Source organism: Pezoporus occidentalis, unplaced genomic scaffold (assembly GCF_034315485.1).
Source record: "Pezoporus occidentalis ecotype Australia unplaced genomic scaffold, CSIRO_AGI_Poc_V1 ctg28, whole genome shotgun sequence".
NCBI lineage: Eukaryota > Metazoa > Chordata > Aves > Psittaciformes > Psittacidae > Pezoporus > Pezoporus occidentalis.
Window position 1 is genome coordinate 8,106,615 of NW_026914718.1, and position 15,491 is coordinate 8,122,105.

Consider the following 15,491-nt stretch of genomic DNA (forward strand, 5'->3'; position numbering starts at 1 on the left):
AGTAGGTGTCTGTTGTGGCAGGTAAAACAGGTCTGAGCACTTGAGCACCAGCATCTGCCCTGTCTCATGGTTAGCAGTCCACCCTTAACAAGGCTTAGACATACAGCCATCAACAGGAGCTGGGTTTGGTCCCTGCCATGATGCAGAGAACTGCAGGAGATTCACATGCTTGTCAGAGCCAAGTTTCTTTGGGGCAGTAAAGTTGCAGCTGGTTGTGCAGTTTTGTTTCAATCCTGAACTGAAGCATTTTCTCTTTCCTGATAGGTTCTTACTTCAAGGTGCACCAAAATGTTTAATTTCCATTCTAAGGAGGACATTTCCCCCATCAGTACATCCAGTATGCTCCAACCTAGTTTATGCTTTAAGTAATCCTTACTCTGTCATCTGCAGCATAAGGGCTCCTTGTTTTCTATCTCTCTGTCCCACTGAGCTTCACTTTGCTGTGACATGGTAAGAGTGTGCAGTAGGGCAGGCCTTCAGTCTTTAGCATTCATTTGTGATGTCTTGCTGGCACAGAGGAATCATTTACATCTCTTGTTTATGACTTGCTGTCCCTCACAAGTGTTTTCCCATAGCGTTTTCAGATTCAATGGGCCCTGAGCATCTTTAAAGAATACATGTAAAATACAAGCCCATAACAACATGACTATTTACCATGTGAAAGAGATGAAATACCCATTCTCCTTTGCAGTCTTTTCAGCATCAGCCCCAGATTCCCTTTCTTCACCCAGTTCCCTCCTCCTTCCTGCCTTTCTATCAGTACTGCTACACAGGGCCTTGCGTGCCCACATTAACACTATCTGTTTGATTCTGTTGCACAGAAAGACAGGCAAAAGTTCTTATTGGAGTGGCCTGGAGCCTCTCTTTCCTGTTTTCCATACCAACTCTGATTATTTTTGGGAAACGGCAGCTCACCAATGGGGAAGTGCAGTGCTGGGCTCTCTGGCCTGATGACTCCTACTGGATACCCTACATGACAGTGGTGGCTTTCCTGGTGTACTTCATTCCTCTGATCATTATCAGGTAAGCGTGAACCACAGTCAGCAAGCATGCGGTGAAAGTTGTCAAGTGTGCAATCAGCTTAATGCTTTAATTTCTACTCATTCATTACAATTTCATTTCCACACATGCCTTATAGCTGCTTTGGTTTTTATCAGATAATGTACAGGTCACTGTACTTGCTCTGCATATTCTCCATGCAGCATTACTAGCCAGAAACATTATCTCTGAAAGAAAGGACTGAATCTCTAAAGTGTGCTCACTTATCTCCGAGCTTCAGGCATGAAACATATCTTTAAAAACCCAGGATGAATGTCTAGTTATTATGACAAAATATAATTTTAATAAAAGAACAGGAAAACCACACTCAATGCTAATTAAATTAAAATTAACTGTAAGTGCTCTCAAGCTTCCTAGTACTAGGAGAGTGTTTCTTCACCAGGATGGGAAAGAAATCTCCAAGTGTCTGAAGCTGCCAACAACTCCTAATATACAGGCAAATAAAATCCTTCCCGTTCTGGAATGGGAAACCTTGGCTGCAACTATTGGAGACTGGTTTGCCCAAAATCACAAAGATGATCTGCAGCAGAATTAGTTTTAAACTGAGGTCAGCCAATATCCCAGTCTGTGCTTAGTGATCAGGGAATTTGATTGCCTCCCTCTGGGGTACTGCCATTAGCTGCTGTTAAACAAAAATTATCTAGCCATGAGGAGCTACCAATACAAAAGGAGCAGTCAAAAACAGATGTGGAAGGGGAGTGAGGCTTCTTAACTGGCTTGAACGGCTGCCAGTGGCAGTAACTTGTTCTCTGAGCCTTTTCCTTTCCTTCCCTTTTATTCTCTTTCAGTAGCAAGGTTACAGCAGGAGTGCTTGGTGTTCGTTTCTTCTTAGTGGCAAAGACTTGCTGAGACTCCCCCTTTTCCCCATAATATGGTGACATGCTGTTAAGGCTGTGAGAATGGAGCTGTGTTTGCATATCCCTTGGATATCTTTCTTGTTCCATCTGCTTTTCCAGCAGGTGATGAGCCATGAGTCTTTCATCTGAGTTAGCACACCAAGAGTGGGTGGGGGCTTATCTTTTCTAGGACAAGGCTACATAAGCTAAATAGTAAAGGCCATATTGCAGTTTTTACTCCTATCAGTTCAGTTGTGCATTGAAGTTTCTTACTGTTTAATCACAGATATTAGGCTCTGCAGCTCCTAATGAAGCATGTGGTGCTTGAACTCATCTAGCTGACAGGCTGGACAGGGCTTGGAGCAACCTTGTCTAGTGGAAGGTGTCCATGCCCATGGCAGGGGGTTGGAACTGAATGAGCTTTAAGATCTCTTCCAACCCAAAGCAGTCTGAGATTCTATGACTTTCTGATACAGATTCAACACTGAGCAGTGTTGCTGCTTAGAGAGAAGGGACAATCTTTATACTTTGCTTATAAGACATCAATTTCCTAACTTTCTGTTTCTTTGTGTGTGTCAGAATGCACACATATAACAAGCAAAATAATGAAAAATTCTCCTTAAAGAAAGGACATTATAGCAATAGGGAAAAACTAGTCCCAGGTTGCCCAATCGCTCTTCTTTCCTAGACAGGATCACTTCTCTTTGTATATTCTCCTATCTTTTAAAACCAGCCTAGTTTTAAATAAAGCAAGAAATATTCTTGGGAACATGTAAATAAAACTGTGGGTGGATCTGCAGCCCAGCACTAGCAGCAAACAGAATGAACACACAGAGAAGAGACAAAAAGTAACTTAACTGTGAAAAGAAATAGAACAGAAACTTTGAGGCTTGCTGCTTCTATGACAGGAGTTTTGTCATGAGTTTTCTCAAGTAGCTAGCAATCAGGATATTCTAGGCAGCATTTTAAGTGTTTTAGGAAAAAGACCCACAGCCTGTCCAGTTATCACAGAATCATAGAATATTTTGGGGTTGGAAGGGACCTTCAAAAGTTGTCTAGTCCAACCCCTCTGCAATGAGCAAGGACATCTTCAACTAGATCATGTCCCCCATGTGTGTGAAGCAGCTCTTTCGCACTCAAACTTACAGATGCACATGCTTCCTATTTCAGAACAGCCACTCTTTTTTACATGGCATATATACTTGTTTGGTCAGAAAAGGCAAGCTACATAACAACACATCTTTTAGAGCTGCTGCCATTATGCTCCCCTCCCTCCCTGCCAAAGGAAGATATTCAGACTTGATCAGCTCTGTGACTTGCTTTACAGTAAATCCCCAGAAGCAAGAAGGCAATGAAGAAATGAGGAGAAAGGCATGAAACCAGCATCTCATGAGATTGCCCTGACAGCTGAGACATGAATAAAGCATCCTAAATTTTTTTATGGCTTTAACCTTAAGCAACTTTCACCAGAGAAGTTTATGGCAGGGCAGGAATTTGTAACATTGGCCTTGGAGCCACAGGGCAGAGCAGTGCCCATTGCCTGCTCAAACACATTGCTGGTTTCAGCATACACTGAGACAAATGCTCTTATGCTCTTGCTGGCAGAGATCAGACTTTTGACAGGTAATGTATGTATAAAAGGTAGGTAATGTATATATAAAAGGAAATCTATAAACAAAACTGCAACAGCCCTGAAAGATGTAAATACTCAGGATATCTGTTCCCAACACTCCTTCATAACTGTTACCAAACAGCCTGTGGTTCTGTGGTGAGTTATCTGATTATAATACAAACAAACAAGACCTGAATAATGGAAAGAGAATGAAAAGCTGTGATTGGATTTTTAACCCTAGCATGTGGTTATCTTTGAGAGCTGAGAAAAGAGGAGAATATTTGTTCTTTTTGTGTAATCACTGCCCTCCTCCCCACTCAGTGTCACCCAGGAAGAGCCACAGATCCTGCATCAGGTTCTTCTTCACAATGCTTAATTTACCCTGTTCTTCCCTTTTATTTAGACTAATCCAACACTATTTCTACAGCTGATATTGTCAACTTATCAAAACCCAGAAAATTCAGAAAAATTAACTGGGTACCTGCAGTAATTGTTTCTCTTTTATTCTGGGACAAGTGTCATCAGCTACAACCAAAATCATTTCTCCTATGCTAAGATATGCCAAGCAAAGCTCAAATGGTATCTGTGATAGTTGAATACCTCCAGAGCATTGCTGAATAGAGGTTAAATACAGGCCAAATCACGATTACAGACTGCTCTCCTGCCAATACATGCACTTGGGCCCCTCAGGTCTTGTGACAGGGACACAGGAGAGCTAGTGGGTTTCTGTTCTGTATCACTACTGTGTGCCAAACCAAAATTATATGCTGGCACTTGAGTATCCAGAAATTCAGAGTCTTTTTAGCTGTTATTCACAACTATCAAACATATTTTTTATATTTTAACCTGATAAATGTAACATATAGGCACTTATCTAATATAATTCCAAATTTATGTATAAAAAAAAAAAAAGAATTGCAGAAGTTCTCTTGAATCACAGAATATCCATCTGCTGTTTAAAATCAAAACTCCAAAGAGAACATTTGCTTTGGAGCAGTAGAAAAATAATTAGATGAGAAAAACCAGAATCAGCTCAAAGGAAAAATATGGAACTAAACCCAGGACATTGCAGTGAAATAAAAAATAGATTTAATAGAAGGTATTTGTCTGAATTCAATCAAATAAAAGGAATAAAAATACTATTAGTAAAAATGCCAAAGGTAATTTTTTGAACTTGATTAAGTGAGCATGATCATTTTTGCCTGCAATTTCCATTTCTAAATAGAAAAACTTAGATCTTGCTGTTCTAATATCTGCCCAGCTATTCACTTAGCCATTACACATGCTTACAATGGTTTCTTTAGATGAAGTTAAATATGCCTTTTGTCTTTGGATAAATAGTACTGCAAATTAGCTACCATAAAATAACACAGATGCATCACTTTGCACAAATAAAGTACAAGGAACAATAGGCAATACTGGATGATAAATACAAGCCATTAGCGGGGGCTTAAGTGCACTTTTTGCCATGGTAAAGCTCATTTTACTAGCAAATACTAAGGCTGGGTGGGACAATATCATAATGCAATCCTTTATTTAAAAATAAATTAAAATCCATTTTTAAAGAATGGGCAGATAACTCATGTGATTGTTAATATCAATACATAGCTTTTCCAGGAGACACTGTATTTTCCAAACTTAAAACGATCTATGAATTACAAATGAAGATGGAGTGGGACTATTCATGTTAGCATTTGTATGACTAACCATAAGTCAGTTATTTATGTGCATAAAGAATGCTGTAATTACCAATGGAGCCATATTAAAAAACATCATTAACTAATAACATGGTACAAGGAACATGCATCTTAGTCCTTCAGAATTTGGATCAAGCTACAAAGCTCAATTGTTTTTGAGATGCAAAGAATTTCATTTGCTGAGATTCATCCATAGTCTGAACCATATTCCTGTATTTTCCTGCCACCTCTCCAGATCTGCATTTATCAGGGCTAGAAAAATCCCTGCATTTTTAGATCAACAGCATGTCCTTTCTATCCTGTGGTCTTCAAAGCCTGAGCAGCTCCTTCTCAAAAGGGCTTGGATTATCTTTTCATCCAGGTTTGACTACTACACTTAGGCTTGCTCTTTCCCTTCATTAATTTCTTGCCTGCAGATAAGGGGCCACAACAACTCATATAGTATTTCGATATCATAGTATGCATTAAAATAATTACAGCATGTGTTTATATAGCCTTAGAAATCCTCTATGCACTTACAGACACAAAGAAACCTGACAACATCTGGACCTAACAAACTGTACATCCAATCTCCCTGTGCTTTCAGTGGAGACAAGAGCATACAGAACACAAGCATGTTACATGTATTGGGAAATGAGGTTTGTGGCAATCACAGTATCACAGTATCACAGTATGCCAGAGATTGGAAGGGACCTCAAAAGATCATCTAGTCCAATCCCCCTGCCGGAGCAGGAACACCTAGATAATGTTACACAGGAATGTGTCCAGGTGGGTTTTGAATGTCTCCAGGGAAGGAGACTCCACAACCTCCCTGGGCAGCCTGTTCCAGTGTTCCGTCACCCTCGCTGAGAAGAAGTTTCTTCTCAAGTTTAAGTGGAACCTCTTGTGTTCCAGTTTGCACCCATTACCCCTTGTCCTATCATTGTTTGCCACTGAGTAGAGCCTGGCTCCATCCTCGTGACACTCCCCCTTTATATATTTATAGACACTTATAAGGTCACCCCTCAGTCTCCTCTTCTCTAAACTATAAAGACCCAGCTCCCTCAGTCTTTCCTCATAAGGGAGATGCTCCACTCCCTGAATCATCTTTGTTGCCCGGCGCTGGACTCTCTCCCGCAGCTCCCTGTCCTTCTTGAACTGAGGGGCCCAGAACTGGACACAATATTCCAGATGGGGTTTCACCAGGGCAGAGTAGAGGGGAAGGAGGACCTCTCTCGACCTACTAACCACCCCCCTTCTAATACACCCCAGGATGCCATTCGCCTTCTTGGCCACAAGGGCACAGTGTTGGCTCATGGTCATCCTGTCGTCCACTAGGACCCCCAGGTCCCTCTCCCCTACACTGCTCTCTAGCAGGTCGTTCCCCAACCTATACTGGAACCTGGGGTTGTTCCTGCCCAGATGCAGGACTCTACACTTTCCCTTGTTATATTTCATCCCGTTATTCCCTGCCCAACTCTCCAGCCTGTCCAGGTCTCGCTGGATGGCAGCACAGCCTTCTGGCGTGTCGGCCACTCCTCCCAGCTTAGTGTCATCAGCAAACTTGCTGATAGTACACTCAATTCCCTCATCTAAATCGTTGATGAATATATTAAATAATACCGGTCCCAGTACTGATCCTTGAGGCACTCCACTAGTTACAGGCCTCCAACTAGATTCAGCCCCATAGACTACAACTCTCTGGCTTCTCTCCTTCAGCCAGTTCGCAGTCCACCTCACTACCTGATCATCCAGACCACACTTCCTCAATTTAGCCGTGAGGATGCTGTGGGAGATTGTGTCAAATGCTTTGCTGAAGTCAAGGTAGACCACATCCACCGCTCTGCCATCATCCATCCACCGCGTTATTTCCTCATAAAAGGCTAAGAGATTGGTCAAACATGATTTCCCCCTGGTGAAGCCATGTTGACTGCCCCTCATAACCCTCTTATCCTTGATATGCCTTAAGATGGCACCAAGGATAAGGTGTTCCATCACTTTCCCAGGGATGGAGGTGAGGCTGACTGGTCTATAGTTACCCGGGTCCTCCTTCTTGCCCTTTTTGAAGACTGGAGTGACATTTGCTTTCCTCCAGTCCTCAGGCACCTCTCCCGTTTCCCAAGACTTGGTAAAGATGATGGAGAGCGGTCTAGCAATGACTTCCGCCAGTTCCCTCAGCACCTGCAGGTGCATCCCATCTGGACCCATGCATTTATGGATGTCCAGATTGCTCAACTGATCTCTAACCCATTCCTCATCGACTAAGGCAAACCGCTCCGTTGACCTGACTTCATCTGAGGTCTCAGGAGTACAGGGCTCTTCAGGACTGCCTGCAGCAGAGTAGACAGAGACAAAGAAGGCATTCAGTAACTCTGCCATCTCTGCATCTTCTGTCACCAGGGCACCCATCCCGTTCATCAGTGGGCCTACGTTGCCTCTGGTGTTAGTTTTGTCTGCCATGTATTTGAAAAAACTTTTTGCTGTCCTTGACCCTTCTTGCCAGGTTTAATTCTAAGGATGCCTTAGTCCTCCTAGCTGCCTTCCTACATCCTCTAGCAGCAGCCTTATATTCCTCCCAAGTGGCCAGCCCCTCCTTCCATGACCTGTAAACTCTCCTCTTCCTCTTGAGCATACCCAGCAATTCCCTATTTAGCCATGCAGGTCTCTTGGCCCTCTTCCTTGACTTCCTACGTGTCAGGATGCTCCGATCTTGAGCACGGAAAAAGCAGTCCTTGAATGTCAACCAACTATCTTGGGCCCCTTTTCCTTCAAGCAGCCTTGCCCATGGGATTTCCCCTAGCAATTGCTTGAAAAGGCCAAAGTTTGCCCTGCTAAAGTCCAGGGTTGCCATTCTACTTGGTATTCTACTAGTCCTACCACACAAGATCCTGAACTTCACCATCTCGTGGTCGCTGCAACCAAGGCAGCCCTCTACCCTTACTGCTTCAACCAGACCCTCCTTGTTAGTGAGGATGAGATCCAGCAGCGCTCCTCTCCTGGTCGGCTCATCCACCATTTGCAGGAGGAAGTTATCATCCATACACGGGAGGAACCTCCTGGACTGCGGCTGGGTTGCCGAGTGGTCCTTCCAGCAAACATCAGGGAAGTTAAAATCCCCCATGACGACCACGGCCTGTGACTGTGAGGCCGCTCTCAGGTGCCTGTAGAAGGCCTCGTTAACTTCCTCACCCTGATCCGGTGGTCTGTAACAGACACCTACAACAGTATCCGCCCTGCCAGCCTGCCCCTTAATTCTCACCCACAGACTCTCAACTCGCTCGTCATCTGTCCCTGGACAGAACTCAGTGCACTGTAGTTCCTCCCGCACATAAAGAGCAACCCCACCACCCTTCCTGGCTGGCCTGTCTTTCCTGAAAAGGACATAGCCCTCCATGACTATATTCCAGTCATGTGAGCTGTCCCACCACGTCTCTGTCATTGCCACCAGATCATAGTCTCCTGACTTAACACATTCAGTCTGGACAATGACAAGTGAGAAAGGTTTGTCTCACAGAGGCAAAAGGATGCTGGGGCACAAATTAGCAGGGCTCATTTGGAGAGCTTTAAACTAGATTCGAAGGGGGATGGGGTTGTTGCTGGGCTTGCCCCAGTGGGGCAGTGCTCCAGAATTGATGAAGACTGGGAGGCCTCCTATAATCCTAGGGTGAAATCGGTGTGCTCAGCTCGCTCCCTGAAATGTCTGTACACCAATGCGCGCAGCATGGGAAATAAGCAGGAGGAGTTGGAAACCTGTGTTAAGTCAGGAGACTATGATCTGGTGGCAATTACAGAGACGTGGTGGGACAGCTCACATGACTGGACACATGACAGCAATGTGTATGCTGTGCTTTTATATCTTGGCAGTGGAGGCCAAGCAGCTTGATACTGAAAGGAAGGAAACAAGCATTATGATATGGTCAGAATGGTGCAGACCACTGTCAAACACCCTCCTGTCCAACTGAGTACCAGTTGTCATCTGTCCCCGCTACTCCTTGCTCATCTGCCACTTCATTTTCCATCAAGTGGGAATTTCTTCCCACCTTCTGAGATGTCACAAACCACCATGTCCTCCTCCAGCTGCCTTTTATAGAAAGAAAGAAGCAATAAATGCATTCTGTAAAAAAACATAACTGCTTTTCCCTTGTGAGAAAAACACAACTTCTGTTCCATAAGTGCTCAGTGCTCTCTTTTTATTGTTGTGGCTTTGAAAGACACACACAGATGCCTTTTATGATCTTAAGCCTTGGGTGGTGTATTTATGGAAACTCCAGTTTCTTAGCTCCATGCCAGCATAGCTAGGTTAAAGAAGAAAAGAAGATTAGGCACTAAGATCTGGAGTCAGAGAGATCAAAGCATAAAGGCATAATTGCAGCTGGCAAAACAGTCCCTGGCAAGTGTTCCTGGGATGACAAGTGGCTCATCTTTCCTGACACCCACCCTGAGCAGCTTTATACCACCTCTGGTCCCCTCCTGATAAGGAAGGAGGGATCCCAGCTATAGAGAATAGAAAGATGAACAGAGGCAAAAACACCACTAGAAATCTGCTATGTTGGCAGCACTTTAGAAGCTACTGGATTAAACCAGGAATTAAACTTTCCCCAGACTTATAAAAAATGAAGGATTTAAATGAAACAGCATGTAAGCTCATATGTGAAATGCCAGCTGAAGAAGACAGCCACTATAACTGCATCTGGTGAAAGGGGTGCTCCTATCAGACTGTGCAGCCAAGGAGACAGGATTCTTGGAGCTGGAGGGAAAGAAAGTGAGGAGCCTGACTTCACAACTCAGTCCTTGTGGCACTTGGCTGGAAGTAGGGAGTCTGACCATTTTGACTATGAGTTAAGCTCTTCGTCCTGATGCTTAGGGGACTCTGAATGTGTTCTACTGGGCACATGTACGCCTGCAAATAAAAAGGTCAGGCTAGAGGCAGCAGGCTAGGGAGAAAATAGAAACAGGACTTCAAGAAGCTGGCTGGATATTTCTGGAGCTGACAACACTTATTGTTATAATGCATTCTACTTCATTGGGGCAGTCAAAAGAGAAACAATACGTGACTTTTTCACCACCGTCGGTACAAAGCGCAAAGGGACACTCAAGTGCACTAGCTGATAAATAAACAGGTTCTTGAAAAGACAGGAGATAAAAGGAGAATGTTCAAGTCAGCTGGGAGCCATGCTGGACCTTTGAAGGGGTAAGGAGGGCAAGCTGGAGGCCGCAGCAGATGCATACAAAACCCTCAAAGGGCAAGTACACTACTGCTCTGCTGCACAGCCCACACTGCATGTTGTATTCCCAGCTCTCACCTACTGAGACTGGAAACCAGATGGCTCAAACTTATGCAGAAGGGAAACCTCCAAGGCACACAAATACTGTCTTTGCAAGTGTGTCTATTAGTTGAGGATGCTGCAAGAAAAACTCCTATATCAGTGTGAAAGCTCTAATAAGAATGTCTCTTCTGATAACAAAAATAAACCACATGACAGTAAGACACATTTTTGTCTCTACAAAACACCCTGAAGTAATCTCTCTAGTTGCATCTTTTTCACAGAGTCATCACTAAGGTTTATGGCAATTAATAGTCAGGCTGCCCCAGGCCCCCCAGAACGCTGCAGTGTATTGCAAAGAGCACATGAGGACGATTTCTGTTGTGATGCTTGGTTTTCACATCAGGAAAACATGGCAGCCTGAGTGCATTAATTGAAATACCCTGAAATTATTTTTGTCTTCCTTAGCAAACTAAAAAGGAAAACACCAGTCAAAAAGATGCTGTTGCTTAGTGATTTTAGCTGCACATTATATATGCTGGAAGAAGAAAAGGCCTCCTATTTTCTTTAATGTAAAATGCTGAAAAGGTAACCTCCTCATCCTAACCTCCTCATCCAGGACATGGGTTCAAAGAGCTCCTCAGCTTGAAATAATTATTTTTACCAATTCTATATTAAATAAATTGAATTCCATGTTTGCTATTGCCTAGGGAAAGGTTGTAACTATCCAAGGTCATTGTGGACTAGGGAACTTTTCATCTTTCCTGTTAAGAGTGTATGTATATTCCCTTCTAAAAATGGGAATTGTGATGGACCTGGTTTGGAATCATCTAACTCTTCCCAGCTACCTGATACTTCTGTCCTTGATTTCCACCCCAGGACCTTGGGGCCCAAAAGCGAGCACCAAGGTACTCTACCGCATTTCTCATGGATCTTGCCCCTGTCAAATTCCCCAGGGTACCATTTCATTTGTCAGCTTCCTACTCACAAAGTAACAGCAAAACAGAAGTGTACAAACATCAAAATCTGGTCTTTCCTCTTGCTTTCCCTTTTCCAGAGCTAGTGTCCTAGGGCTGGTACGCAGGCAGATTTGGCTTCAGCTAGCTCAAAATCCCCAATGATCTCTTGCTTGTGAGATCTTGGTCAAATTACTGCATTCCTCTGAGCCTCAAATTTGACATCTACAATGCCAGGACAATAATAACAATTTCCATCCTGAAAACTCTTCAGACCTGCTATGCAGTCCCATCACCTCCATGAGATCTTTACACAAAGATAACTGTATTCATAGAGCATGAATGACTGGGGTGTCAGTTAAATTTACTGTGGCTCGTAATACCAATGACTCTTTCTCTTCTGTAGTGTCATATACTCAATCGTGATTCGAACCATCTGGATGAAGAGCAAAGCTCAGGCTGTCATTATATCAACCTGCCCTGGTGAGTCTCAGCACACATGTGTGTCCAGCCTTGTGATCCAAATATGGCAAGTCTCCCCAAATCTGGGAATGCCTGGACATGGAGTGTTGCATTGGGTCCCCATCGCTACAGTGGAAATGGGGTTTATGCAATGGCTCCTCCATAACTCTTTTCTGCATTATTTACCTTCTTTGACACTAAATCCCCTTTAGCGAAACAAAAGAAAACATCTGTGAGAAAATAATAAAAAAGCAAAAAATCCTTATTCTAGAGCTAGAATCCTTATTCCTAGAACTTTGCCCATTTCCATAATATTTTTTTCCTAGAATATACTTACACCTACAGTTAGCTGTGTTTTCACATGCCCTTGCAAGTCTGGATTTTGGGCAAGATCAGAAATTCCTGGGTACAGAAAGCTGTTTCACTAGCTGAGCTGCTCTTTTCCCAGGTGGCAAAACCTCTGCTGGCTGCACCAGTCGTGGGTTCATATCCAAGGCGAAGGTGAAAGCGATCAAATACAGCATTGTAATTATCCTTGGTAAGTGAAAAGCCGCCACAGCTGGTAGTGAGGGATGATGTTGACATTTGGAAGCTGGTTTTCCTCAGCTCCTTCCATCATCAGCACATAATGTGCAGTAGATGGCTCAGAGGACTTTTACCTTGACCCCCTCTTGCCTTCTGACCTTGTCCTTCCCCTCTCCTCTGGCTGATAAGATCCTGTTTTAGGCATCTGACATAAGCCTCAAATGAGGTTATAAGCATAACATTTCACATGTATAAAGAAAGTAAAGGAGGGATATTGCCTAAAAGGAACAAAGGAAGGGGTCATGTCCTTCCCATTCAGACTGCCAAAATACTTGGTGACTGAGTTGTCTTTTAGGCTTAGAGACTGTGTATGGTAGTTAGGTGCTGGGGTGGTGCAAGGGACAGGAAGGAGAGGAAAGGGGTGCGTTGCCTGCTGAGGTGGAAAGGATGAGCTCTCCTTTCCTGACTGGGCAACAGATGACTCAGTGCAGGAGTCCTCCGTCTCCCAGGGAGATGACATTATTCTGATGGAATTAGGAGGCTGACATTCTATCTGGATAAATAAAGGCAGCGTCACACAGGGCTTGTGATTAGCTGCCAGAAACAGGCAGGAAGGCAACCGAAGCTATTTATTCCTGAGGGCTGACAGCCATCCCCTACCACTGAAAAAGAGATCACTCCTCTTTTCGAGGACACACAAAATTCAGATTGGATGATATTGTGGTAATAGTTACTGCTAAGGTGCTTAGCTCACTGTTCAGTGAGACAGGGGAGAGACCAGCCTGACTCATGCTGTTCAGAAGCCCAAGAACAACTTCTCTGTGTCTGGGCTTTTCTGCATGGCAATCAGAGAAAGGTTTGGACAGAAACAAACACAACTGCAATGCCACCAGATGTTAAGAGCTGACCTGGATGCTCAGTATTTCAAAGGACTTTGGTGATATTAGGCACCCACCACCTCTTGATGTGAAAACAGACCTAGGCACCTAACACTCATGGATTTCTTTAAAACCACTCCAAGTTCTGCATAGTCAGTGCTATGATCCTTGCACTGACACTGTGTGTTGCAACTCTGCTGGTATCTGCTCATAGATGCTGCCAGTTTGCTTACTCTAGAGAGCAGGAGAGGGGCTTACCTCTTCCTTGCACATTCAGTGAGTTAACTGCCAAGGCAAAAAAACTGATCAATGTGACAAGAAAACCAGTGCAGGGTCACTCTGCTGTCCCATTTGGACGTCTGACTTCACAGATACCTGTACATCTGCAAACCAGGTACTTTGACCTTAGTTGACTGCACTGTCTGTCCCAGCTTTTCTGTGGAAATCTTGAGGGAAAAGCCTTTATGAAAGGAGATCACATACAAATTTGTGAGGGACAGATTCATTCCCTATTCCTGCAAATACAGATAGATCTGTCGCCTTTTTATTTCTGCCACTGCCAAATGACACGTTGGTCTGCCATAATGTGGTGTGAAAGGGTGTCATTCCTTGCTCCTGGAAGTCTAAGAGGCTCTGTTTTAATAGGTGGCTGTGACAGCAGTGCTGTCACGGAGAGGCATTTTGGTGGTGTGTACATTTAGATTCGCTGCTCACTCAGGGGACCATTAAAAGAGCACTTCACTATAACTGATGATGTTTTAACTGGCTACCTATTTACCCTTTATGTGTTGTGTAGTGTTCAAAAGTGTCAGGATATGTCTAGAGGGAGCACTCTAAACACTTAGAGGAGCACACATAATATATTTTATGGGCATTAAAATAAAAATAAAGACTAATAAAGGCACAATCTAATAACTATTCTCTTAAATAAGACCCTGAATAAGGAGAGATGACTTTTTTTTTTGCATGAACAAATACTTGTGCGTTATGGCAGTCTCTCTATGCGTGTGTGATTACCTCTCTAAATAGCTGAACTATCTAATGTCAAGCTGTTCCTCTCTGTCTGTCTTGCAGCATTTGTTCTCTGTTGGAGCCCTTACTTTCTTTTTGATATCCTGGACAACTTCAAGATACTCCCTGAGACCAAAGAGCGCTTCTACGCATCCGTGATCATCCAGAACCTGCCAGCCTTGAACAGTGCCATCAACCCCCTCATCTACTGCCTCTTCAGCAACCGCCTCTGCCCCCCTTTTGAGTAATGCTCCTTTAATGTCACTCTGACTTTCCCCTAAGAAGGGAGGGAACACATAAACACAGTGCATACAACTATTTTTGCCTGGTTTAATCCTAACCATTCCTTGTTTTCTTTAGGGAAAGAAGAACTCGAAGGCTGGGTGGAACTTCCAGGGATAGGAGTGATGGAGGGCAGGAGATGCAGGTCCTGTCCAAACCAGAATACATCTAACACAGACGATGCCCTGCAAAGCCACACTGGGACCTGTACCGAGGAAAGCAGAATTCCCCCTTGAGCCGCTTGCATCAGAGATGGACATTGAGTGACAAGAGCTTGCACTGTGCTGCTGTTGATCAGCACACATATTTGGGATCACCAATTCAGCTTCATCAATTGCATGCTGCCAGTGCCAAACTCAGTGCGAGGGGTTTGCATGCCCACATTGCGAGGGTTCATCTTTGCCCTCTGTTTTTAAGTAAGCTGTAATATATATACATATATATATACACACTCCAAATTGCAAAAAACGAAACAAAACAAAACATGTAAATGGTGTCTACTCAGAGTCTTCTCTGTTTTTCAAGAGTCACTAAAAGCCATTTACACTACCATCTGCTTCATATAAAGAGTACTCACAACTAATTACAGAGCAGGGACCCTGCTTAAAATGGAAACGTGGGCATTAAACAACAAGAAGACACCACCATCACTCTATGTAATTAGAGTGGTCTTTTGGGGACCTTACAGGGGAGCTCCTACATGGGGCACTTTGCCAGAACAGATCAATCTCTCCATCCACATAGCAGCACTTCCCTGACTCTTGCCCTGTGGAAATCATCCATGTTGCTTAAATTACACAGGGAACTACACACATCTTTATAAAATCTCAGAGGTAGAAGAAGACCTGAGTGAAACCATAAAACCCAAATTACATTTAAGAAAAATTGTCTGCTTATGGCCCAGTCTTAAGAACTCATTGTAGGGGTCCA

The 15,491-nt window shown here is 43.7% G+C and overlaps 1 protein-coding gene across 1 annotated transcript in view; it reads left to right on the forward strand.

Moving 5' to 3' along the window:
• The window catches only part of NPSR1 (neuropeptide S receptor 1), a 55,689-nt gene extending 40,661 nt beyond the window's left edge, over window positions 1-15,028 (forward strand). Inside the window, exons 5-9 of the mRNA XM_062625524.1 lie at window positions 822-1,023; window positions 11,810-11,886; window positions 12,314-12,403; window positions 14,343-14,523; window positions 14,640-15,028. Of these exons, the coding sequence (XP_062481508.1) occupies window positions 822-1,023; window positions 11,810-11,886; window positions 12,314-12,403; window positions 14,343-14,523; window positions 14,640-14,733 (644 nt within the window). The 3' untranslated portion in view covers window positions 14,734-15,028. The remainder of the gene's footprint in view (window positions 1-821; window positions 1,024-11,809; window positions 11,887-12,313; window positions 12,404-14,342; window positions 14,524-14,639) is intronic.
• Window positions 15,029-15,491: the final 463 nt, after the last annotated feature.